General features: G+C 36.6%; 1 protein-coding gene across 3 annotated transcripts in view; it reads left to right on the top strand.

Moving 5' to 3' along the window:
• Positions 1-24,794, top strand: part of LOC127424008 (E3 ubiquitin-protein ligase MIB2-like) — a 142,485-nt gene that overhangs the window by 5,482 nt on the left and 112,209 nt on the right. The window contains exon 1 of one of the 3 annotated variants that reach the window (XM_051668761.1): positions 13,106-13,142. The exons of the other annotated variants lie outside the window; for them this stretch is intronic. Within the exon in view, the coding sequence (XP_051524721.1) occupies positions 13,109-13,142 (34 nt within the window). The 5' untranslated portion in view covers positions 13,106-13,108. Of the gene's footprint in view, positions 1-13,105; positions 13,143-24,794 lie in introns of those variants that run through there. 3 annotated transcript variants of the gene reach the window in all.

Below are 24,794 nucleotides of genomic sequence, written 5' to 3'. Positions count from 1 at the left end.
TAAGAACTAAGGGTATGCAGACTTTTGAACAGGGCTCATTTCATTTTTTTCTTTGTTGCCATGTTTTGTTTTATGATTGTGCCATTCTGTTATAACCTACAGTTGAATATGAATCCCATAAGAAATAAAATAAATGTGTTTTGCCTACTCACTCATGTTTTCTTTAAAAATGGTACATATATTACCAATTCTCCAAGGGTATGCAAACGTTTGAGCACAACTGTGTGTATATAAAGTGGTGCGGGACTTTTAATTACAAAGAAGCCCGAAATGCACTTGGGACTCCTATTTTGAAAAGTCTGCGCTCCCAGTTGTGAACACACTGACGGATGTTTTGCTGAGACAATGACTCTGATTCAATCTGCTAACCTGAGATCCTGAGTTCAAACCCTCAGTTCTTTTTGGGTGATTCATGAAAAAGACCCAGTACAGTAGAGTCATTTGGTCACGACTTTCTTGCGCTGGGTTTGGTGTTGCGTGCAGTCACAAAAGAACGGGTGAAAAGCAACTCATTGGTGGTGCGCACTCTAAAGATATATTCAATAACTCACAAGATGATATCTGACAAAACCGCATATAAACGCACATAACCTGACTATCGCCAAGGGTGACTACATTATAAATGATTGTCGCAATCAATTATTTTTGGTTGCATTTGCGACCGTTTTAGTCGCAGTCTGGAGCCCTGTGAACATGAAGGAATATAGTGTGGTAGAAGGTCACTTAAGTACTGCAGAATTAGACCATTAAAAGCGTTGTACGTCATTAACAGAATTTTAAAATGAATACAAAATTTAACAGATAGCCAATGTAATGACTATAAAATGGGGCTAATATGATCAAATATGATTGAGCTTGGTTCTAGTCAACACTCTGGCAGCTGCATTTTGAACCAGTTGAAGTTTATTTATTGAACTTGCTGGACATCCTCCCAGTAATGCATTACAGTAATCTAGTCTTGAGGTCATGAATGCATGAAATAGTTTTTCGGCATCAGTAACAGAGAGCATATGTAGTAACTTAGCAATATTGGTGGAAGAATGCTGTTCTACAAACATTGGACATTTGATTTTCAAAGGGCAGATTGGTATCAAATATAACATCTTCAATATAACAAGTTCCTCTCATTAGAGGACGATGTAACAGTACATCCATCGAGAGGCAAATTATATTTTAGCAGTTTATTTTTAGAGGTTTTTGGTTCAATAATTAGTACCTCTGTTTTGTCTGCATTGAGTAGAAGGAAATTTCTGGCATTCCAAACATTGATTTAATTGATACACTCTGCTAATTTGGAGAATTATGAATTTTCGTTGGGTTTAGAAGAAATATAAAGTTGGGTATTGTCAGTATAAGAGTGAAAACTTATTCCACGATTCCTGATAATATCTCCCAGGGGAAGCATATACAAGGAGAAAAGCAGAGGCCCTAAAACTGATCCCTGTGGCACTCCATACTTAACTTTTGTTTGACTTGACAATTCCTCGTTTACACAGACAAAGAGGTAGCGGTCTGCTAAATAGGACCTAAACCATGCTAATGCCAGTCCTTAAATGCCAAAATAATTCTCAAGCCTATCCAAGAGAATATCACAATCTATGGTGTTGAAGGCAGCACTAAGATCTAAAAGCACTTGAAGAGAATTGCAGCCACGATCAGATGATAAGAGGAAGTCTTTTGTAACTCTGATAAGTGCAGTCTCTGTACTATGATGACCTAAATTCTGACTGAAATTATTCATACCTGTATATACAATTTCTCTGTAAAAATTAACATAGTTGGGAGGACACTACCTTTTCTAGTATTTTCAACATAAATAAGAGATATAAAATCCAGGATCAAGCTGTGGCTTCTTAATAAGTGGTTTGATAACTGCCATTTTAAAGTTTCCTGGGACATGACCTAAGGATAGCGAGGAGTTAATAATATTAAGAAGAGGTTCTGAGATTACAGGGAATACCTCTTTTAAGAGTTTATTTGGTATTGGATCTAACATATGTTATGGCTTTTGATGTTCCGATAAGTTTTGTTAGCTCTTCATTACCTATGACAGTGAAGGATTGAAGTTGCTCATGAGGAAAATTATGAAACGCTGTTTTCCAAGGTACTGTGACAGACGATTGCATAATTAGGGTCCAAGCACTGAAGGAGCATAGGCACCTATTGCGTTTGTTTGTGTTTTTTTGGGGGGGCAAGCAGTGAAGCTGCTGGAACCCTATTGTAATTGTACTGATTTTCTTCTTTTTGTTCTGCCCTAAAAGTGTCTGGGCTTCAGAGACCATAAATCATGGAGACACCAAACTTGGCAGGATGATCCCAAATCCCCCTCACTACTCAGGCACACAAAAACACACCCATCTGACCCTAGCTGGCACTATAATAAACATTTTTGGGGGTCTGGGTAGCTCAGCGAGTAAAGATGCTGACTACCACCCTTGGAGTTGCAAGTTCGAATCCAGGGCATGCTGAGTGACTCCAGCCAGGTCTCCTAAGCATCCAAATTGGCCTGGTTGCTAGGGAGGTTAGAGTAACATTGGGTAACCTCCTCGTGGAGAATAGCGTGAAGCCTCCACACGCGCTATGTCTCCATGGTAATGCACTCAACAAGCCATGTTATGTGCGGATTGACGGTCTCAGATGTGGAGGCAACTGAGATTCGTCCTCCGCCACCCGGATTGAGGCGAGTCACTATGCCACCACGAGGACTTAGAGCGCATTGGGAATTGGGCATTCCAAATTGGGGAGAAAAAAAAACAAACACTTTTACATTTGGGCTCATATCTCTGCAACCGTAAGGGCTAGAATCGAAATTCTTTCCTTGAATCAAGCCCTACAAAATGTATATCTCCGATTTCATTTCCGTCTATAATTTTTTTCCGCAATTTTGCATTTTTGGAAAAATATACTTTTTCTAACTCCTCCTAGACTGCAAGTCCAATCGGCATGCAATTTGGTATACATCATCTACAGACCCTCCTGACAAAAAGCTACCAAAAGAATTTCGATATGTCAAATCTTTCGGACGATATTAACGATACAATTCCTTCGGTTTAATGCGATTTGAGTAATTGATCAATATCTACTCATTGCAAACTCCAAATGTAACCAAACTCGGCGCACATAGTCAACAGGACGTTTAGAAGATGACAGCAAATTTTTGTACAATTACAAAAAAAACTGTCATAACTTTGCAGCCGTTTGATCGAAAATGTTCAAATTAAATATGCATCTTCTTCAATTTTTCCATTCAAAAATTGATTCGACAAATTAACAAAAATGGCCACTTCCGGCCAATCACATTTCAGCACCTTATAACTCGTATCGGGAATGGCCGAGGGTTATGGAAATTACAATACACAAGCAGGGTGTCAACTCAAAGTTGCATATAACATTTTTTGACATTCGACCACACGGTGACGGTATAATTAGCTAATTCACGTTTTTGCTTATAACTCCAGAACCATATAGGCTACAATACAAATATGAATCCACCAGTGCCCCACAATGATATGATCACTTTATTTTCCATTTCCACAATAAACGTTTTTATTTTAATAAACCAACGTAAAACCTACTTTTTCTAACTTGTCCTAGGCCATTTGCCCGATTATCACAAAACCTAGTATATATATCATCTACAGACCCCTACAAAGGGATGACGTAAGCTTGTTGGTAAGGTCACGCATCTCGTGGAGGAAGAGGCAGGAAGCACGTCATTGTTTACAATAGAAACAATTTCAAAACAATATAAAATAAAATAAAAAATAATTTCCAAATAATAATAATAAAAAAATAAGTAAACAATGACGTGCTTCCTGACTCCTCTTCCACGTGACGCGTGACATTACCAACGAGCTTACGTCATCCCTCTCATGAGCGCACGTCACAGAAATGTACAGAAGCGAACATTTGTAGTTAAAAAGTATATAAGTACTGTTTTGTTTCTCAAAATAATCAATCGTTTGCGTTCAGAAGACCTTTATTTGTTGACTGGAGTTGTGTGGATTATTTTAATGCACCCTAAATATTCATTTTGGACCGTCAAAAAATGGAGTACTTTCACTTGCATTGTTTAATGGAGGAGGCCTGAAATGAAATCCTAAAAGTTTTGATGAAGAAAGAAACTCAGATACATCTTGGATGGCCTGAGGGTGAGTAAATTATCAGCAAATTTTCATTTATGGATGAACTATTCCTTTAATAGTGCGGCCTAAAATCATGAATAATTTGGCCTATAATCGAATAATTTGGCCTATGTTCATGAGACTTGTCTCATCCAGTTTCTTGTGTTATGGTTATGACAATGATGTCATATTGATCATATTGAACTCTTGATCTCCCACGATCAAAATACATCAGCCCTGCACTTTATTACTCTTATATCTCACACCGGACTGTCATAAATTATATTACTGTTATTATATTATGTCTCTCTTAACAACTGACTATCAACCGACAGCCTGAATGTCAATACAGTACAATACTGTACATTCTATATATATATATATATATATATATATATATATATATATATATATATATATATATATATATATATATACTTTTTTATATATATTTTAATTTTTAATTTTTATTGAATAATGAGTATCTATATAGTAAAAAACAAAAAAACAAAAAAAACAAAAACAGCATATTGTATACTGTACAGTGTATGTTATTATTTGTATATTGTTGAGTGTAATTATGTGTATAACAGATGTTTAAATTGTGCTGTGTTAATTTGATGTTTTAAGTTGAGTGTAATTATGTATAACAGATGTTTAAATTGTGTTGTGTTAATTTGATGTTTTAAGTTGTGTAATTATGTATAACAGATGTTTAAATTGTGTTGTGTTAATTTGATGTTTTAAGTTGAGTGTAATTATGTATAACAGATGTTTAAATTGTGTTGTGTTAATTTGATGTTTTAAGTTGAGTGTAATTATGTATAACAGATGTTTAAATTGTGTTGTGTTAATTTGATGTTTTAAGTTGTGTAATTATGTATAACAGATGTTTAAATTGTGCTGTGTTAATTTGATGTTTTAAGTTGAGTGTAATTATGTGTATAACAGATGTTTAAATTGTGTTGTGTTAATTTGATGTTTTAAGTTGAGTGTAATTATGTGTATAACAGATGCTTAAATTGTGTTTTGTTAATTTGATGTTTTACGTTGAGTTTAATTATGTATAACAGATGTTTAAATTGTGTTGTGTTAATTTGATGTTTTTGTAAATTGGTATATGTCTCATTACTGTCACAACTGCTATGTTGATCGGAACTGCATCCAAGAATTTCACACACCATTGCACTTGTGTATATGGCTGTGTAACAATAAAGTGTTTTGATTTGATTTGATTTGATATTTCCCATGGTCTGCCCTATTGCCAGTCCACCGTTTTGAATTTCATTGAAATGATACTTTTTCTAACTCCGCATTCTACATCATTCATCTGATCTTGACTTGAAACTTGTCATCATGCTCCTTTGTTTGCTCAAGCTGCTGATGATGGGCTTGACCCTGGTATTGCTGCTTGTGGAACATGGCTGCCATTGGCCGCCAACATGGCCAATTCAGCTATTAGACAAGGTTAACAAAGGCTGATCGGAATGAAATGCAGTGGACATATTTGACTCTTTGCCCAAGAGGTGACAATTAAATTGGCCAATGGTTGATGCTGTTACATTTTACGTGCGCATTAATGGTTTTGTATAGCGAAGTGTTTCACAAAAACACAAGTAATTCATATCTTATGATAACTGTCCTCATTTTGAGCAACTTTGCCACAAGAACCATTGATGTCAGTCAAATAATTCATGAAATATTTGAGATTACGTAACAAAGTCAACATTTGCAAACTAGTCCTAGGCCGTTCATCGGACCTTTACCAAATGTGGCCTACGTCATCATTACACCATGCTTGCAAAAAGTAATCAAATGCTTTTTGATAGACCAAACTGTTCTCCTATACTGCAACAATGAATTTTATGCCAAGATGCCAAAAATAATTGGAGGCTGTATCTTTCCAATGCTTTGGTTAATTGACATGAATTGACAAAAAATCCTCTTATCATCAAGTGTTTTTGTCTTGTTTTCCATTTAAAATTGTCTAAAAATCCTTAAAACAAGATACATTTACTCAAGAAGCAACATATAAGATAAGACTCGCTTTAAGAGAATGTATCTTAAATATAAGTGTATTTTGTATAGAAGTGTATTTTTTCACTTGGTTATACTTCTGCGAGTGCAGTAAAGACAAATATTCTTATATTCAAGATCTATTCTCTAAAATCAAGTCTAAATATCTTATATGCTGCTTCTCAGGTGAATGCATCTTTTTTTAAAGGATGTTTAGAATAAATATTAATATATATATCGGAGCCGGTGGTGATGAAATGTCCTTCAATCTTGTCCCTGTACTGGCGTTTGACTGCTCAGACAGTTTTGCGAAGGGCATAATGTTTATGCTCCTCCGCGTTTCCAGAATTAAAAGCGGAGGTCCGCGCATTAAGTGCCGCATGAACATTGCTATTAATCCATGGTTTCTGGTTAGGGTAGATTCTTATTGTTTTGGTCGTATTGTATAGCCAACACTATCTGCAGTATCGCACTGCCAACTTTTTGATTTTTATGTGTTGTATCAGTCATGAACTTCAGTCCATTTTAAGGGTGTTCTAAAGCTTCTGTAAACTGCCACTCGGCACTCTTTCTGTTGTTATTAACACTCGCAGGAAGACTGAAAAAAAGTTTTGTGCCTCTATTTTTGTAAGTAGAACTTCAACTTCACAGCCCAAAAAAATAGTTCACCCACAAAAGAAAAATCTGTCATCATTTACTTAACCTCATATAGTTCCAAACCTATATGACTTTCTCATGTAGAACAAATAGTGAGATATTTTGAAGACTCTTCATGCAGGTCTTTTCCATACAACGACTGTGACCATTCTTTGTGACCATGGCTCTAAAAAGGACACATGATTGGACACCTAATACTCACCTTATAATACAAAAATAATAATTTTCATCTAATATTCAAGTCCATATCGATTGCATTGTATGGACCAACAAAGCTGAGATATTTTTCTTTAAATGTGTTCTACAGAAGAAATAAAGTCATACACATCTGGGATGGCATGAGGGTGAATACATTTTTGGGTGAACTATCCCTTTAACAAAGCCACTGATGATGACAATACATTTTAAAACAGATATTGATAATTGGCCCAAAGAGCTAACAGGTCTGAATCTCTTCCTCATTTCTCTGAAGAGCAGGTCAGTGCAGTGATGATGTGGAACATGTATTGACATCATGTTAAATGTGATATTCAGAGCAAATCTGGAAGATTCTTGTTTTCCTTCTTGAGTTTTGAAGCAGTTGAACTGTCAGCTGTGGCTCTGCTCACATGGATGTGTGTGTTTATATTGTGTGTTGATTTATTAGCACAGGATATGAACACAGACTCTGTGGCTCTGAACATGAGAAATGTTTCTTCATTACACAAGCATACAGTACGTCTCAAGTCACCCTGTATGACACGTGTGTGCAGGTCTTCACCTAAATTGAATCTTCTGTCTTCATTTACTCACCCTCATGTTGTTCCAAATCTTTCCAAGACTTTCTTACTTCTGTAGAACACTCAACCTGATCTCAAGAAAATGAAGTGACTGTGGCGACATTTTTACAGAATGACATTATGTGGTTCATTACGTTTCGCTACAGTTCTGAGGTGAAATGTCCACTGTGTGGCGCTAAAAGCGAGTTAAATTTTCTCCCAAACAGATGAGTTTAAGATTAATGCACTATTGAGTTTTAAATCAACAAAAACGACCTCCCTCTCTGCTTCTATGACACTTTGAGTTCACGTGTGGACTCGCGTGCTCTTCAGGACTCGTACCCCGCTCCTTTACATCACAAGTGCAACCATCTATCAGTTGAGCTACCGCACAATTTGATCACACTCAAACAAGCTTGTGAATGTAGTTGATTATGTAATGCAAATGTTAAAATGAGTCATGCGCTATAGAAAAAGTGTTTAGATGTCATAAGATAACATTGTGTAAGTGTTTATGAACTGATAATCTGACAATTTACTGACAAAAGTAATTGTTGTTGTAGCACCTCCAGTGTTCATTTCACCAGGAAACTGCTGCGATACGTACAACAAGCCATTTAAAAATTAATTTGCAAAAATATAGGTACAATTCTATAATTCTAAAAATACAATGTAATGAATAGATCTTAAAATCATCTTGAATTTGTGTTTGTATTGCGTTTTGGTAATACAGTTAATGCTGCCAAAAGAAAAGAAAATAATCAAAGAAATTTGGTTCAAGGTGAACGTGTCTTGTATATCTTTATGATTTATTCACTTTCATCTTTGTTTCTTTAATACAAAGTTATATATTGCTGAACCTGCAGAGTTGCGTTCACAATGCATAACAACCACGTGGAAATAAAATGAACTAAAGTCACAGCACCTCCTGAAATAATATGTAGCATTCTCATAGACAACATTATTCTTGCAAACTGTTTTCAGACAAATGAAATGGAGAAAAAAAGAGTGAAAACTGTTCCAGCTCACGCTGCACACCTCTGAACAAACAGGGAAACAGACACAAGCAGTTGCTATGTTTCCTTCCAAGTTGTGAATTAAATTTCTGCGAAAAATCTGAATATCGCAAAAACAATGTGTGGATAAAGCTGTGTTTCCATCCCTTGCATTCAAAAGAACAAAATTGTCACTTCTGGGGAAATTGTAGCAACTGTGTGACTCTTTTATTAATAAAATGCTCTCGGTTTAGGACACGCAGACAAAACACTTTGTATATACTATATATATATATATACTCGTTTCATGACTGGAAATGACAGCGCGTCACACAGTTTTGGGAGCACTGTGTGTGTGCATAACTCCATCATGTCTTTGTGGTGTGGATCTATAAGATATTCTTTAAAAGTATCAATAAACCTGCTCTTCGGGAAAAAGTGCATGTTTGTGTTGAACTTATTTGCTCTGCAAACTCTATGCAGGCTTTGGATTTTTAGGACAGCGGTGTTTCAGAATGACCAGGGCAACAATTCTGTTGTGATGATTAGCTGGTTCGTCCAGTTATGAATGAATTATTCAGTCACATGATTTTTTTGATGCGCATCTTGTGTTCCTGTTAAATTCAAGTTTATTCGGTAAATGTGTTTCCATCATAGTTTATGCGCATTTATTCTTATCGAATAAAAAATGTATCCACCTCAAGCGAGCGTACGTTTCCATGCGCATTTTGGAGTTTTTATTTGCATCTTGGTGTTTCTATCCAGCAGATTTTATGCGATATCCTAAAATGCGCATAAAAAAAGCGTTGATGGAAACATGGCTATTGACGGCTATTCTTTTGTGTGACCTTAAAAATATAATAAAGTGTGTTTCTTCAAGCTTGTCTTTGTGTGTAACAGCATTTCATATCATGCGTCACTCAGACGTCTTACAGGCCGCCCGCCTGTTGCAGGTAGATGAGCAAAATTACCCGTGCATGAAACGCACTTGGATGAGGAGCTTGTGAACTGGATTCAGCCTCGTTGCATTTTGCTGGTGGCGGGTGCTAGTTTCACACCCTGGCCATTGTTTAAAATTTTTGGCAACTTCCCAGACCCATGGTTTTGCCACTTATCCAATATTGTCGATCATTGTCTTTTCGCAGTCAGGATCTTTGTAAGACATCGTCTATATCCGATTACATCGTGCTATCGCCCAGCCCTATTAATATCCATAAATTGGTTCAAACTGTTTGTGTCCTCACTCAGTAATGTTCATGGAAGTCTCTGCATGGATTTTTATGTGTTAAATGGGTTAGTACAAACAATCCATGTAGGTACATTTTATTACACGCATTATAACATTATTCCATATAAATATGATGATTAAAATGATTAAATAACATTCTTCTTTGTGTTCATTTAGAGAATAACAGTGTGGAAAACATGCCTTGATTGTTTCAACTAGATTCTACAGTATTTTACTTCTTGTATTAAACATTTGTATCTGGCTGTTTGGTTGAATTGATGGTCCCTTTGATTGAAAGAGAAAACACCCTTGTAATATTGAAATAAATATGGAATATTGTCAAGAGGCCAAGAAATATTGAAGACAGTGAAATATCGGAGGAGAGTGCATTAAGTCCATTGGTTTTCCACATATATACATATACATATGTGTGTGTGATCAACTGAAATCTCAATAGCCTCTTCCCCAGTCCCGTGTCAATAATCTGTGCTGATATAGCATGCAGAGGACTAAACGCTGGCCTTAACAGCACATGGGATTCTGGTGAGCGCTTGCTGTCGGGGATTGTGAGTGGCTCAGCAGTGTTGTCCAGCACACTTTCTAGAGACAGTTCTGTGATGCCCACTTTCACTCGTTGTCTTGTTTTGGATGTTTCCTGGAGTCAGAGGGCTTGTACCTCATGTGTGATGGGCTGGTTTTGGATTGTGTTGTGAGATACCGCTGGACTTTACGGGTATTTGAGCGTGCTAATGAGCTGATCATAATATCGGATACATATCAACAGGTAAACAGACAACTGGTACAGCATCTACCCAAACACACACTCATGCACTGAACGTTCACTTATATACTCTTCAGCATGTGTCGCCTTATGTGGTTTTATTATTATTTCAGAATGTATTATAAGTGTGTGTGCATTTAGAAATTGTTGCACAATTTTTCTTTTTAATTCTATATGGGTTTCTTATGAAACCTGTCAAAAACATCATATTTCACCCAAAATTCTATTTTGCATAAAGAAAATAAAGCCTATTTTAGTACCATTTAAATTGTTTGCATTGTGACATTATTATCCCCATTAAGCACATATCTCCCTGAAATTCTCAAATCTGAGATCAAAAATATCATTCTCTTTACTGTAATTCTGAAAAAGTTATTTATTTAATTATTTTGTATTATATTTCATTACAATTATAAGTATATAATATAGTTATATTTAAAATAATTACACTAATTTTAAAGTATACATCATGTTGTAGTGCTCAGTGGGTGTCATTGGATTACAAAGTAATTCGTTACTAACTAATTGAATTACTTTTAAGCACATTACTTGGGTTACACATATTTCTAAAATAATATTATTGATGTACAATAGATTTAAAACATGAATTATGTTCATATACATAGATTTTCATGCACAACACTCTCTAGAATTTACTCTGAATGGAGTTCTGTGGGTGGAAATGTCTTGTTGATGAGAGAGGTCAACAGAGAATGTCCAGACTGGTTTGAACTGACAAAGTCTACAGTAACTCAGATAACCGCTCTGTACAATTGTGGTGAGAAGAATATCATCTCTGAATGCACAACATGTTGAACGTTGAGGTGGATGGGCTACAACAGCAGAAGACAAGGTTCTGCTTGTGTCAAGAACAGAAAACTGCAATGGGCCTACCATCTATGTACCTCAGCAGAAACCCAGATTTGTCAGACCAGGCAATGTTTTTCCAATCGTCTACTGTCCAGTTTTGGTGAGCCTGTGCCCACTAAATGTAACATAAAATTAAAATATACTTTCTCTATATTTCTTTTGATTTTATGGTGAAATATGACCAGGAAGTGTTCTCACGAGAATCACCCATATGATATAAATCACCATCCTCATGGATTTCAGAAACTGCATGATGTGTCTCATATGTCTTTATGAATATGATGGGTAGATTATGTGTAATGGGATGATGATGAGCTGGGTGTCATGTGACCTGCACACGCTGTCCTAATCTGACTTTATACACTTCGCTCAGTTTTAAATACACACAAACAGAAGTTAAACTTCACAGTTTTTATGGAAGCTCTGAAAATTATTAATGGGAACCGGCTACTGATGTCACACACTTAACCCCAAAGCTGGTCTTTAAGTCGAGTTCAATTTTTAACAGGAATTTCACGATGATATGTTATCAAGACATTTTTCAACTCTTTTTTGCCACAGTAAATTAAGATTTTTATAACATTTGGTTAGATTAAAAAGAGCCTTGAAAGAAATAACTGATACATTCAATATAATTTATACAATAGCAATATTCAAATAATAACAATAATTGGGATGTTTATTTGCTTTTTTTATTTTTTATAAAGAATATTACAAATTTACATCCCAAATGTTGAACAAAGCTCTTGGTGGTTCTTGGTAAAATGTAAAACCGTATCATAAACGAGCAAGAGAAAGTCATTTCAGTTCTTTCAGAGTTTTCTGTAGCTTACCTTTCATTGATAATAGTCATCAACATTACTAACTTTCACACCTGCTTAAATGTGTGGAGCCCGTAAAGCAACATACAGTATATTATGATTTTTGTAATGTTTGCATATCATAAAATATTTAGGATTCAAAAGGATATTTCCAGACTTTAAAGGGAATTTTTCAGGTTCGAGTAAGGGATTATTCATGGCTAGGTGTGCGTTACACGATTTTATTACACGGTGTGGAGGCGAAGAGCCACCTGACCTGAAGCAGAAAATGATATAGTTGTGTAAATCATCGTTTTAGTGGTGAGACTTTTATAGGTGGATTATCTTTTGCTTTTGTGTACTGGATATAATTTCTGTGAGTGGAAATTGCTCCATTTAAACAGTGTTTCAGTCTATACCTTCGAAACTGTGTGTATTTTAATATTTATCCCGGTTCAATGTGTTGCCCCGTAGTTTTTTTTCCTAAATTATTGTCTGTGGTGATCATCAGTATGCCACAAATGCTTACTATAGAGCTTTAGTTGTATTGAACCTGGAATATTCCTTGAAGTGTTTATCGTATCCTATTTCTAAATGCAATCATGAAATGATTATTTTGGAAAAGCAATCACTGGAAAAATATTGACTTTTATTTATTTGTCATCTTCTTATACAACTTTCTAAAAGCAGAAGAGTGTAGTTAATGGAGAGCAATGTGGGCAACATGCTTGTTATATTTGTTCTAGTCAAGAGTAATGTCGATTGTGTTTGAAACAGTGTTTGAGTTCCTAAAAAAGAGGATCAAAGTTCACCCAAAAAAACAAACAGTTGTGGACGGCTGTCACAGTCTGAAATGTGTGCTTTTAAACAGAACAACTGATGATGATACGTTACGGTCTAACACTTATGGGGCGTAAGTTCATTTGCATTTATATTCTGCTTTAAGCTTTTGCAATTATGATTTCTCTGTCAAGGTTTCTTGGTTTACAAAACATTTAGCTTAAAGAGACATGACACAAATACAGTGAATGTGGTTTATTAGGTTCTAAAACACTTTATTAGCATCTGAAAAATCATGCATAGTTTTAAGTCTAACTGTAAAAGACACCTCTTTACACGCAGTTTATGATGATTCTGTCAGCTGGATAAGAAACAGTATTTTCTGTTTGGCTTCTCTGCAAACTCAGTTTTCATGGATAAATGTTAAGTTGGAGTTTAAACTGTCGAGCAAGGGTTTCAAACTCATTTTAGGTTGAGGGCCGGATCGGACAGAATGTCACCTTATGCAGGCCTAGTTTTTACAAATTTGTCAAACCTTAGATGACTCATGCAGAGCGCATGCACAAAACATGCTAGTAAAATCCAGAATCAACTTTATGCTGCTTTAATACTAGAGTAAAACAAATAGGAACACAAGATATTGACCAATTTACTCTTTGTAACTTCATGCATATTGCTACCAGATTGGGTATGCACATTCTATTTACACTCGGCCACATAAATGTGTCTCTGCAAAATGGATGTAAATCTGATCTACTATTTTCACACTATATGTAAATATAACATTGACCTGATGTGGCTAATAAAAAGTAAAACAGGAGGCGGCTATAATTGTTTCAATGTGTGTGGTACAAAAGGCAAAACTCACATGTGGGTTGCGGGGCTCTAAAACTTTTGAATGCTAACGTAGTTATATTTGGGAGGAATATGGTTTATTTATGTGCTTGAACAACCAAATCCTTTTACACTTGGCTGAGTCGTGTCTTGTATAATAATCAGATCGCTCTCCATCTCGAATGTGTCTTGGAGAGAAATTATTCTTGGTCTTTTCATGGTCATTTGATCAGTAAATGCTAGGGCTGTCTATAGAACATGTTGATTCTGTGCGATTAATTGTTTAAAAAATAACTTTGGATCAAAGGACCTTTTTCACAGCAGTGCCATCTTATTTGATGGGAATGACTTTGAGGCTGTGAGGGTTGTACTGTTGTTTTAAGTGTTTTGGATCATTCTGCTGACAAAATATTGACAACAAATTTTTCCAAGAAATTTCAGTTGACAAAAAAAAAAAAAAAAAAAAAAAAAAAAGACACAAGACATGACTTTGGAAAATGAGATGTGATGTAAGAGCTTTATGGGGCTTTATACAGTGCACACCATTGAAGAGATGCTAAGACTATCCCTCACGGCCTTGTTTTCATTCACGTCTAAAATCGAATCTGGCTCTACTGTGAATAAGCTAAATTCAAGCATGAAGAAGTAGCACCTTCATTTTATTATTATGAGTCTCGTTCAGCAGGGGGCAGTCAGCACAACTCCAGCTGTACAGACAACAAACCACACTCACTGACAGCAGACACACAAGATGAGGACGCATTCTTGCGTTCAGACACCGCTGGACGGAGCACAACTCTGAATGCAGTCTCGAGATGTGTTTTTCTAAGTTTTTAACTCGGCACAGTGTCCTATAAATGCTGTGTTTATGACCATGTCTGTCTGATGCATGTGTACGTTGACGCATCCTTAGGCAAGCTCTTACATGTCTACCTCGGACAAATTGATGAATTCATCTGCAAAATACAGTAGATTGCTGTGAACTGTAGGCCAGTGATTTTTTTTTTTACTATCTAATCAGTGCTTTATTCGTCTGCTACAATAATGTAATGTCAATTAAGCTATTTATTTATTATATATAAATTATATTTGTAATTATTTAAGCATTATATACTGTATACAGCATATAATGTAATTTAATTGATTGACATTCCTAGTAAAAAAAGTGTAAATATCCTCTATAGATATACATATAAATACAAAATATAAATTCAAGAGTTTGTCTTTCTGCTGTAACTAACAATTGAATATTAAGAATAGGTTATATGATACTGATATAATTAATGGACAGTTTTTCTTTTTTAAGCATATTTTCTCAAATCATCCTGATTTGGATTCCTCCTCAAGCCATTTTAGACCCATAGACTCTATCTTTGACACACCTGTTTTTAAGGAACCCTTCACCCACAAATGTATGTCATGTTTTACTCACCCTCGTGCCATTCAAAACTCTCCTTCTTTCATGGGGCACTAAAAGAGAAATTTTGTGTGCAGTTCAAAGTTGCCGTTCCACATTCGGTTCTGAGACACCGTTTAGATGTGCGCTTGTGTGAATAATATAATATATTTTCACTGAATAAAGTATTTTCTATGATTTCAGAAGACTTGGAATAAAGTGAACGACTCTTTTATGGTGCTTCACTGGAAGAGATGGCGTTTTTTCTCTGAAGTCTGTGTTCCATGTGGAATGGATGTGTTTTGGACGGTTCTGGAGGGTTGATGTAATCCCTCTTCAGTGTGCATGTTTATACTGGATCACTATTGATTTCTCGTCTCTCTTCTTCCCTTCTTTAAACTACGGCTCACCGAATATGTCTGACGAAAGCCAGTTACAGCAGCACACTGCCAGTTCTGTCAGAGGAGATGTTGAACTTTAACAATCCAAAGTACGACTTGTGTCATTCTAGCACACGTGTGTCTTTACTGCTTGAAATATTTTTGTTGTGCACATTTTTGAGCACTTTTAATCTGTTTGTTTCTATATTTGGATGTGGAAGCTTCCAGACTCTTTCACTGTGCTTTACTTGACTAAAGGCCGCTGGTGTGTGTGTGAGAGAAGAGGAAGTTGTCTGTTGGATTATATATGGTCATTCTTGCATTGAGACCATTGACCGACAGGAAGCGGATGGCAGCAGTTCCTGTTTCTGAGGTTTATTTAGCTGTGTCATGTGTTCCTCAGTCAGAGCGCTGGGACAGTAATGTATGTGACCTTACGACCTTGACTGACTAACCTTGACCTTCAGTTTTGAGTTTGTTGATTCAGTTTTGGCAGTGCAATTACAATTAATGCTCATATTTACACTGGCGGCCAAAAGTTTGGAATAATGTACAGATTTTGCTCTTATGGAAAGAAATTGCTACTTTTATTCATCAAAGTGGCACTCAACTGATCACAATGTATAGTCAGGACATTAATAACATGAAAAATTACTATTACAATGTGACATTTCACCCCACACTTCCTGTAGCACTTGCCATAGATGTGGATGTCTTGTCGGGCACTTCTCACGCACCTTACAGTTTAGCTGATCCCACAAAAGCTCAATGGGGTTAAGATCAATAACACTCTTTTCCAATTATCTGTTGTCCAATGTCTGTGTTTCTTTGCCCACTCTAAACTTTTCTTTTTGTTTTTCTGTTTCAAAAGTGGCTTTTTCTTTGCAATTCTTCCCATAAGGCCTGCACCCCTGAGTCTTCTCTTTACTGTTGTACATGAAACTGGTGTTGAGCGGGTAGAATTCAATGAAGCTGTCAGCTGAGGACATGCGAGGCATCTATTTCTCAAACTAGAGACTCTGATGTACTTATCCTCTTGTTTAGTTGTACATCTGGCCTTCCACATCTCTTTCTGTCCTTGTTACAGCCAGTTGTCCTTTGTCACCTTTGTATGAAATCTTCAGTTTTTTGGCAATTTCAAGCATTGTATAGCCTTCATTCCTCAAAACAATGGTTGACTGATGAGTTTCTAGAGAAAGTTGTTTCTTTTTTGCCATTTTTTGACCTAATATTGACCTTAAGACATGCCAGTCTATTGCATACTGTGGCAACTCAAAAACAAACACAAAGACAATGTTAAGCTTCATTTAATAAACTGTGTTTGATATAATGGCAAGTGATTTTCTAGTATCAAATTAGCAGTTTAGCATGATTACTCAAGGATAAGGTGTTGGAGTGATGGCTGCTGACTAGATTTGATCAAAAATGACTTTTTTCAAATGGTGATGGTGCTGTTTTTGACATCAGTAATGTCCTGACTATACTTTGTGATCGGTTGAATGCCACTTTGGTGAATTAAAGTACTAATTTCCTTCTGAAACAGCAAAATCTGTACATTACTCCAAACTTCTGGCTGCCAGTGTAACTGAAAGTGATGTGTAATTTTTTGAATGTATTCCAACTCAATATATACATTAGGACTGGGTAATAATATCAATTTTATGTTGCATCGCGATCTTCATTTAAACAATCTCGAAATCGATTCTTAAATCCCAAGAACGATCTTTTACACTTTTTGCAACCCTCCACTTCAATGAGAGGAAATCACTCTCTTATATGACCACATTTCACAATATGTGACTAAAATGTGTGATTCTCCACTGGCTGGTAAATGTTCAGATTTCTCTCTGCAGTGATTATGTATTATAGTGGAGAAGTTGTTCAGCAGCGAGATCCTTTCACTGTGTGTAGAGAATAAAAGTTTGATTTGATTGTTCTGTGTGTCCAAAGACGAGATCCACACAATCCATTTGTCATTGAATAAATTCTCTTTTAATGTCATTTCTGTTATTTACAGTCAGAAACATTTAATTCTAATCACACACAGCACAGATGAGATAAAGCCATTCAAGTCTCTCTCGTTTATATGCGCTCATTTACAGAACAGCCGGTTTTCTTAAAGCAGGGTTTCCGCGGGTCCTTAAAAAGTCTTAAATTTACTTTTAAAAATGTAAGGCCTTTAAAGTCTTAAATATCTTAAATAAATTACAAGAAGTCTTAAATTTCGTTTGCTGAGGTCTTAAATTTTGGAGCATGAATAGAGGACACGTAAAAAACCAGCAGAATCTGCTCTAGTCAAAATGCATCCATCATTTAGCAGCTGAAGCTTGAGTTTAGTGTGATGTTACACATCTATAAACCTGTTAATCCGAAATGCAAATGCTATTATTTTGCATCTCTGACTGTCACTCCTGCTTATAATTGACAAAGCTGTCAACGTTGCAATTTGCAAGCACGCGAGGTTGGTATTTTGACGCCTTTCAGATCATTGCGCTTCCTTATTTTACACTACCTTTTATAATAATTGTAAAGCTAACAGAACTACTCAGCTGCAGAGTTACACGTTATATCTCTCATGTCCATCTCTCTAGATCTAGGGCTGCCAACGCAATTGACACTGTTCTCACGATCTCACGACACACGTCCCTTTTCTCACGCAGTGATAACGTCGCGGAACAAAGAGGACACTGACAGCACATGGACACACAAGACAGAGCAAGCTGCATGATGCTGCGAGTTATTCAGACCAATCAGGGGGAAAACAACAGCAAAGCATCTCTCCCTCTCCTTCTCTTTCATAATTTAATCTGTTAACATTTTCAGTACATCTTGTCAACTTTAAACGGCCATTTTTAAGGTAACTGATGAGTATTTATTTGAGATATTTCACTCAAAAATTAAAATTGTCATCACTTAGCTTCATGCTGTTGCAAATCTGTATGACTTTCTTATTTCAGTGGATAGCAAAAGCAGGTTTTAGGGAGTGTCAGTCACCATTCACTTTCATTGAATGAAAAACAAGATGCAGTGACAGTGAATGGTGACTGAGACTAAATGTTTTGCTTAACATCTCCTTTTTTGTTCCATGGCAGAGAAAAATTCATACAGACTCAGGGGTGAGTTTTTAAATGAACTGCCCTTTAACTACCTGTTAAAGTATTTGTTAAAGGTATCTGCCAAGAAAAAATATATAAATGTTATTCGGCACATGCTAGACCTTATTCACAGCAGTGCCATATTTAATTTTTGACGAGACATATAATACATATAGACATATAGTCTCTTCAATGGGCTGTACTGCAGTTTAAAGTGTTTTTGGATCGTTCCGTGTACCAAACATTGGAAAAATATATTTTCAAGGACACTCAGTAGACAAAAAACTCCAGACAACATGAGTTGTGGAAAATCAGATGGGATATTGGAGCTCTCTACAGATTTACACTATGCATGCCATTGAAGAGATGGTAAGTCTATCCCTCACAGCCTCGTTTCCATTCCCATTAAAAATCAAACATGGCACTACTGTGAATAAGGTCCATAGACCAATCCTCTTGTTTACAGTAAGTGGTGGCAGAAAGCCCACTGATTTGTTAGATTTGACAGATTAGAGGACTAAACGAAAGTATGAAACAAAACCATCATAATTACAAACACATTCTTAGCGATACAATTACTATAATGAAATGAGTTAATAACAAACATGTAATCATGTTCGCTATAAATATTTGTTGCAAAGTTGTGAGTTGAAATGATCTCCTCAGTCCAGTCAGCTCTGTTGATGATCATGGAGCCACAGCAGTCAACTAGAGCCCTCGGAATCATTTTTCAACAACATAATCCGATAAAAGTTTACTTTTTACGCATGATTTTTGCCACCACTATCGTGTTTGACATAAGTGGTGACATTGCCAAAGCATTAGTCTATTGCGTCATGTTTTGCTGGAAAGCAAGTGACTAAAGAGAAGGGTCACAATATAGGCTACTTACTTTAGGCTACATGCATTCTAATGAATTCATTTAGAGTTTTAATGTTGTATTAACTTATTAACACATAAATGTACAATAATATATATATATATATATATATATATATATATATATATATATATAAAAACATGTCCAGAGACATTCAAGTAGCCTCAGTGGTTTTGTATTTACCAGCTAATTAATTATTTAATGTGTTTTTTTTATTGTGAAAGTGGTCTTACATTTTTCTTTAATTTGGCCTTAAAAAGTCTTAAAATGTCTTAAATTTCATTCCTTCGAACCTGCAGATACCCTGTAAAGAGACAGTACTTGTTCTACAAATCAATGTAAATACTTGTAAATAGTACAAATTATGCATGTAAACAATAAACATGTAACTATATATATATATATATATATATATATATATATATATATATATATATATATATATATATATATTTTTTTTTTTTAGGGATGTGCGCTACAACTAATTTGACTGTCGTTTAAACGGAAGTTTTGTAACCGACTAGTCGACTTGTCTAAAGAGAAACCAACCTTCAGAAAACAAAAAAAAAAAAATATATATATATATATATATATTTTATGCAACCCATTTCAAATACTTAATCTATTCCAAATCCGGCACTAAATTCCACTGAAAAGGGGCATTTATCTGCGACGTGCTCGCCTGCATTATGATCATTGTACATCAAATATAGAACATGACACTCATTCACTGAATCAACGTTAGAGAATACGGGCATATTTTTTGAAAACAATTGAATGAATAGTGCAGGACCAATAGAGCAACCCTAATAGCCTGTTCTGAACGGAATTCACCAAGTAAAGTTACTTAACATATTAAAACAGTCAGGACATTGTTGAAAATAATTAACAGGTAAGCCAAATCTATGAGAAAGAAAAAATGCGCTGAAAAGTTGCGCATATTTCATGAAGTGCAGTCGTGCATTAGCCATTGATCTAATATGACAGCTGTTCTGTAAAGAGTGTCAAATAACAGTTACGATGAAAAAAATAAATATAAAATCTATAGGATAGAACAAATAGGCCTGTGATGTAGCTACAATAAACCTAATGTATTCTAAACATGACGTGCACACAGATGAAAACCCGTTAAGCAGTCGGGACCTCGTTGAAAATAGCCTTCTTAATCAGCAGATTAAAAAAATGGCATACCTATTCTAAAACAGTCATTTTCTAGACTACTTACTCAAAAGCATATATTTTTGATGAGTAAAATTAACCCGTCGACATGGTCTGGTGAAAGACGGGACTTGACTCACCTGAGGCGGCTATCCTGCGCTTGATAAAGGACCTTCAAACATTTGGAAAGCCGATTCCCGCACCACCGAAGTGATTTCATAACTACTATGCTGAGTTTGCTCTCACTGAAGAGGACATTTTCCTGCGTGCGCCGTGAGTGAGAGAGGGAAGAAGCACGCGCAGCCTGAAGTGAAATTAAACTCTGTATCTTCTCCAGAAATCCTCTTTTTTTTAAATAATATTTGTTTTATTAATTCTATTTAAAATATGTAACATTAATATGACAGTAATTTAAGTGCAGCCTCTGTAAAAATATAAAGCCAAACGTAAATGTGTAAAAATTATTATCAGTTTAATGGGGGGAAATATTAACTGACTAGTAATTCCAGTGTCGACTAACAGCATCAGAACCATTTAATCGACTAGTCTCACACATCCCTAATAAATATATATATACTGTATATACAGTTGAAGTCAGAAGTTTACATACACCTTAGCCAAATACATTTAAACTCAGTTTTTCACAATTCCTGGCATTTAATCGTAGAAAACTTTCCCTGTCTTAGGTCAGTTAGGATCACTACTTTATTTTAAGAATGTGAAATATCAGAATAATAGTAGAGAGAATTATTTATTTCAGTTTTTATTTCTTTCATCACACTCCTAGTGGATCAGAAGTTTACATACACTTTATTAGTATTTGGTAGCATTGCCTTTAAATTGTTTAACTTGGGTCAAACGTTTTGGGTAGCCTTCCACAAGCTTCTCACAGTAAGTTGCTGGAATTTTGGCCCATTCTTCCAGACAGAACTGGTGTAATGGAGTCAGGTTTGTAGGCCTCCTTGCTCGCACACGCTTTTTCAGTTCTGATGGCCACTCCAATACCTTTTTTTTTTTTTTTCCTTCCCCTTTTCTACCCAATTTGGAATGCTGCAATTGCCCAATTCCCAATGTGCTCTAAGTCCTCGTGGTGACATAGTGAAGGCCCACACTATTTATTACATCCACGCACAACTCACCACACGCCCCACCGAGAGTGAGAACCACATTATAGCAACAACGAGGAGTGGTAACGATGGTTACCCCCTGTGACTCTACCCTCCCTAGCAACCGGGCCAATTTTGGTTGCTTAGGAGACCTGGCTGGAGTCACTCGGCACACCCTGGATTCGAACTCGCGTCTCCTGGGGTGGTAATCAGCGTCTTTACTCACTGGGCTGCCCAGACCCCCACTCCAATACCTTGACTTTGTTGTCCTTAAGCCATTTTGCCACATCTTTGGAGGTATTTTGTTCATTTTGAAGACCCATTTATGACCGACCTTTAACTTCCTGGCTGATGTCTTGAGATGTTGCTTCAATATATCCAAATCATTTTCCTTCCTCGTGATGCCTTCCATTTTGTGAAGTGCACCAGTCCCTCCTGCAGTAAAGCACCCCACAACATGATGCTGTCACCCCCATGCTTCATGGTTGGGATTTTGTTCTTCAGCTTGCAAGCGTCACCCTTTTTCCTCCAAACATAACGATGGTCATTATGACCAAACAGTTCAATTTTTGTTTCATCAGACCAGAGGAAATTTCTACAAAAAGTAAGATCTTTGTCACCTTGTGCACTTGCAAACTGTAGTCTTGCTTTTTTTATGGTGGTTTTGGAGCAGTGGCTTCTTCCTTGCTGAGCAGCCTTTCAGGTTAGGTCAATATAGGACTTGTTTTACGGTGGATATAGATACTTGTCTACCTGTTTCCTCCAGCATCTTCACAAGGTCCTTTGCTGTTGTTCTCGGATTGATTTGCACTTTTCGCACCAAACTACGTTCATCTCTAGGAGACATAATTTGTCTCCTTCCTGAGCGGTATGATGGATGTGTGGTCCCATGGTGTTTATACTTGCGTACTATTGTTTGTACAGATGAATGTGGTACATTCAGGCATTTGGAAGTTGCTCCCAAGGATGAACCAGACTTGTGGAGGGCTATAATTTTTTTTCTGAGGTCTTGGCCAATTCAGTACACCTCCTATCAGAAGCTAATTGTCTAAAGGCTTGACCTAATTTTCTGGAATTTTCCAAAATGCTTAAAGGAACAGTTAACTTAGTGTATATAAACTTCTGACCCACTGGAATTGTGATAAAGTCAATTAAGTGAAACAATCTGTAAACAATTGTTGGAAAAATTACTCGTGTCATGCACAAAGTAAATGTCCTAAACGACTTGCCAAAACTATAGTTTGCTAATATTAAATCTGTGGAGTGTTTAAAAAAATGGGTTTTAATTACTTCAACCTAAGTGTATGTAAACTTCTGACTTACACACACACAATGTTATAATACAATGGCATTCTAGGGTCTAACCTTGTTGCAACACTTTGGCGAGCGTCCTTTTCTGTTCCAGCATGACAATGTCCATGTATGTGTACAGTGAGGTCCATAAAGACAAGTTTTACTGCATCTGGTGCAGAAGAATTTGACTGGTCTGCACAAAGCACAGACCTGCACCCCATTAAACATCTTCTGGAAGAAAGACGCCAACTGTGCAGCCACGTCAGTACATACAATGAAACGCCTTCCCAGAAGAGTGGAAGCTGTTGTTACCACAAGGGGGGAATTGATAACATTGGTTTTAAATGTATATTTACATTTTACATTTATTCATTTGGCAGACGCTTTTATCCAAAGTGACATACAAAAGAGGAATACATTATAAGCGAATTATCTTAAGGAGACAGTGGTACAAAAAGTGCTGTATTACAAAGTTTCACTAGCATCAGAATAGTAGTATTCAAGACAGATTAAAGTGCAACAAGAATTTTTTTTTTTTTATTTAGTGACTGGTTGTGTCTGGAAGTGCTCATGGAAAAGATGTGTCTTTAGCCATTTTTTGAAGACAGAAAGTGAGTCAGCTTCATGGATGGAGTTGGGAAGGTCATTCCACCAATGTGGAAAGTCCGGGAAAGTGTTTTGGTGCCTCTTTGTGTTGGTACAACAAGGCACCATTCCTTAGCCGACCGCAGGCTTCTGGTGGGAACGTAGCTCTGCAGAAATGATTTTAGGTACACTGGAGCAGACTCAGTGACTGTTCTATATGCCAGCATCAGAGCCTTGAATTTGATACCTGCATCAACCGGCAGTCAGTGAAGAGAGACAGGGAGTGGTGTAACATGTGCTATCTTTGGTTCATTAAAGACCAGACGTGCTGCTGCATTCTGGATCATTTGCAGGGGTCTAATTGCGCATGCAGGGAGGCCTGCAATGAGAGCGTTACAGTGGTCCAGTCTAGTTATGACAAGTCACTGAACAAGAAGTTGTGTGGCATGTTCAGAGAGGAAGGGTCTTTAATAGTGTAATTGTAATTGTATTGTAGAGTGTATATTTACATGATCGTGCTATCTTTGAGATTTGGTCTGTGAAATCTAGTTGGTTATCGATGGTTACCCCTAGATTTCTGACTGTTTTGGAAGGTGTCACTGTAGTTGAACCCAGTTGCAAGTTGATGTGTTCAACAGCAGGGTTGGCTGGAAAGACAAGGAGTTCAGTCTTGTCTGGGTTAAGTTGCAGGTGGTGTTCCTTCATCCAGGCCGAGATGTCTGCCAATCAGGCAGAGATTTGAGCAGTCACCGTGGTGTCGTTGTCTGGAGCTATGTGTCATCGTCGTAGCAGTGGTAAGAGAAACCATGTGCCTGAATGATGGGTCCCAGTGATGTTGTGTATATAGAGAAGAGAAGTGGCCCAAGCACTGAGCCCTGAGGTACCCAGTAAGTAGCTGATGTGACTTGGACACCTAACCTCTCCAGGCTACCTTGAAGGACCTACCTGAGAGATAGGAATTAAACCAGTCAAGCACAGTTCCTGTGGCATCACAGAGTAGAGAGGGTGGAGAGTAGGATCTGATGGTTGACTATGTCAGAGGCTGCAGAAATGTCCAG

The sequence above is a fragment of the Myxocyprinus asiaticus genome, chromosome 33, assembly GCF_019703515.2.
Source record: "Myxocyprinus asiaticus isolate MX2 ecotype Aquarium Trade chromosome 33, UBuf_Myxa_2, whole genome shotgun sequence".
NCBI classification, from domain to species: Eukaryota; Metazoa; Chordata; class Actinopteri; order Cypriniformes; family Catostomidae; genus Myxocyprinus; species Myxocyprinus asiaticus.
The sequence above is the reverse complement of the archived record's forward strand: the minus strand, read 5'-3'. Positions and strand labels throughout refer to the sequence as shown.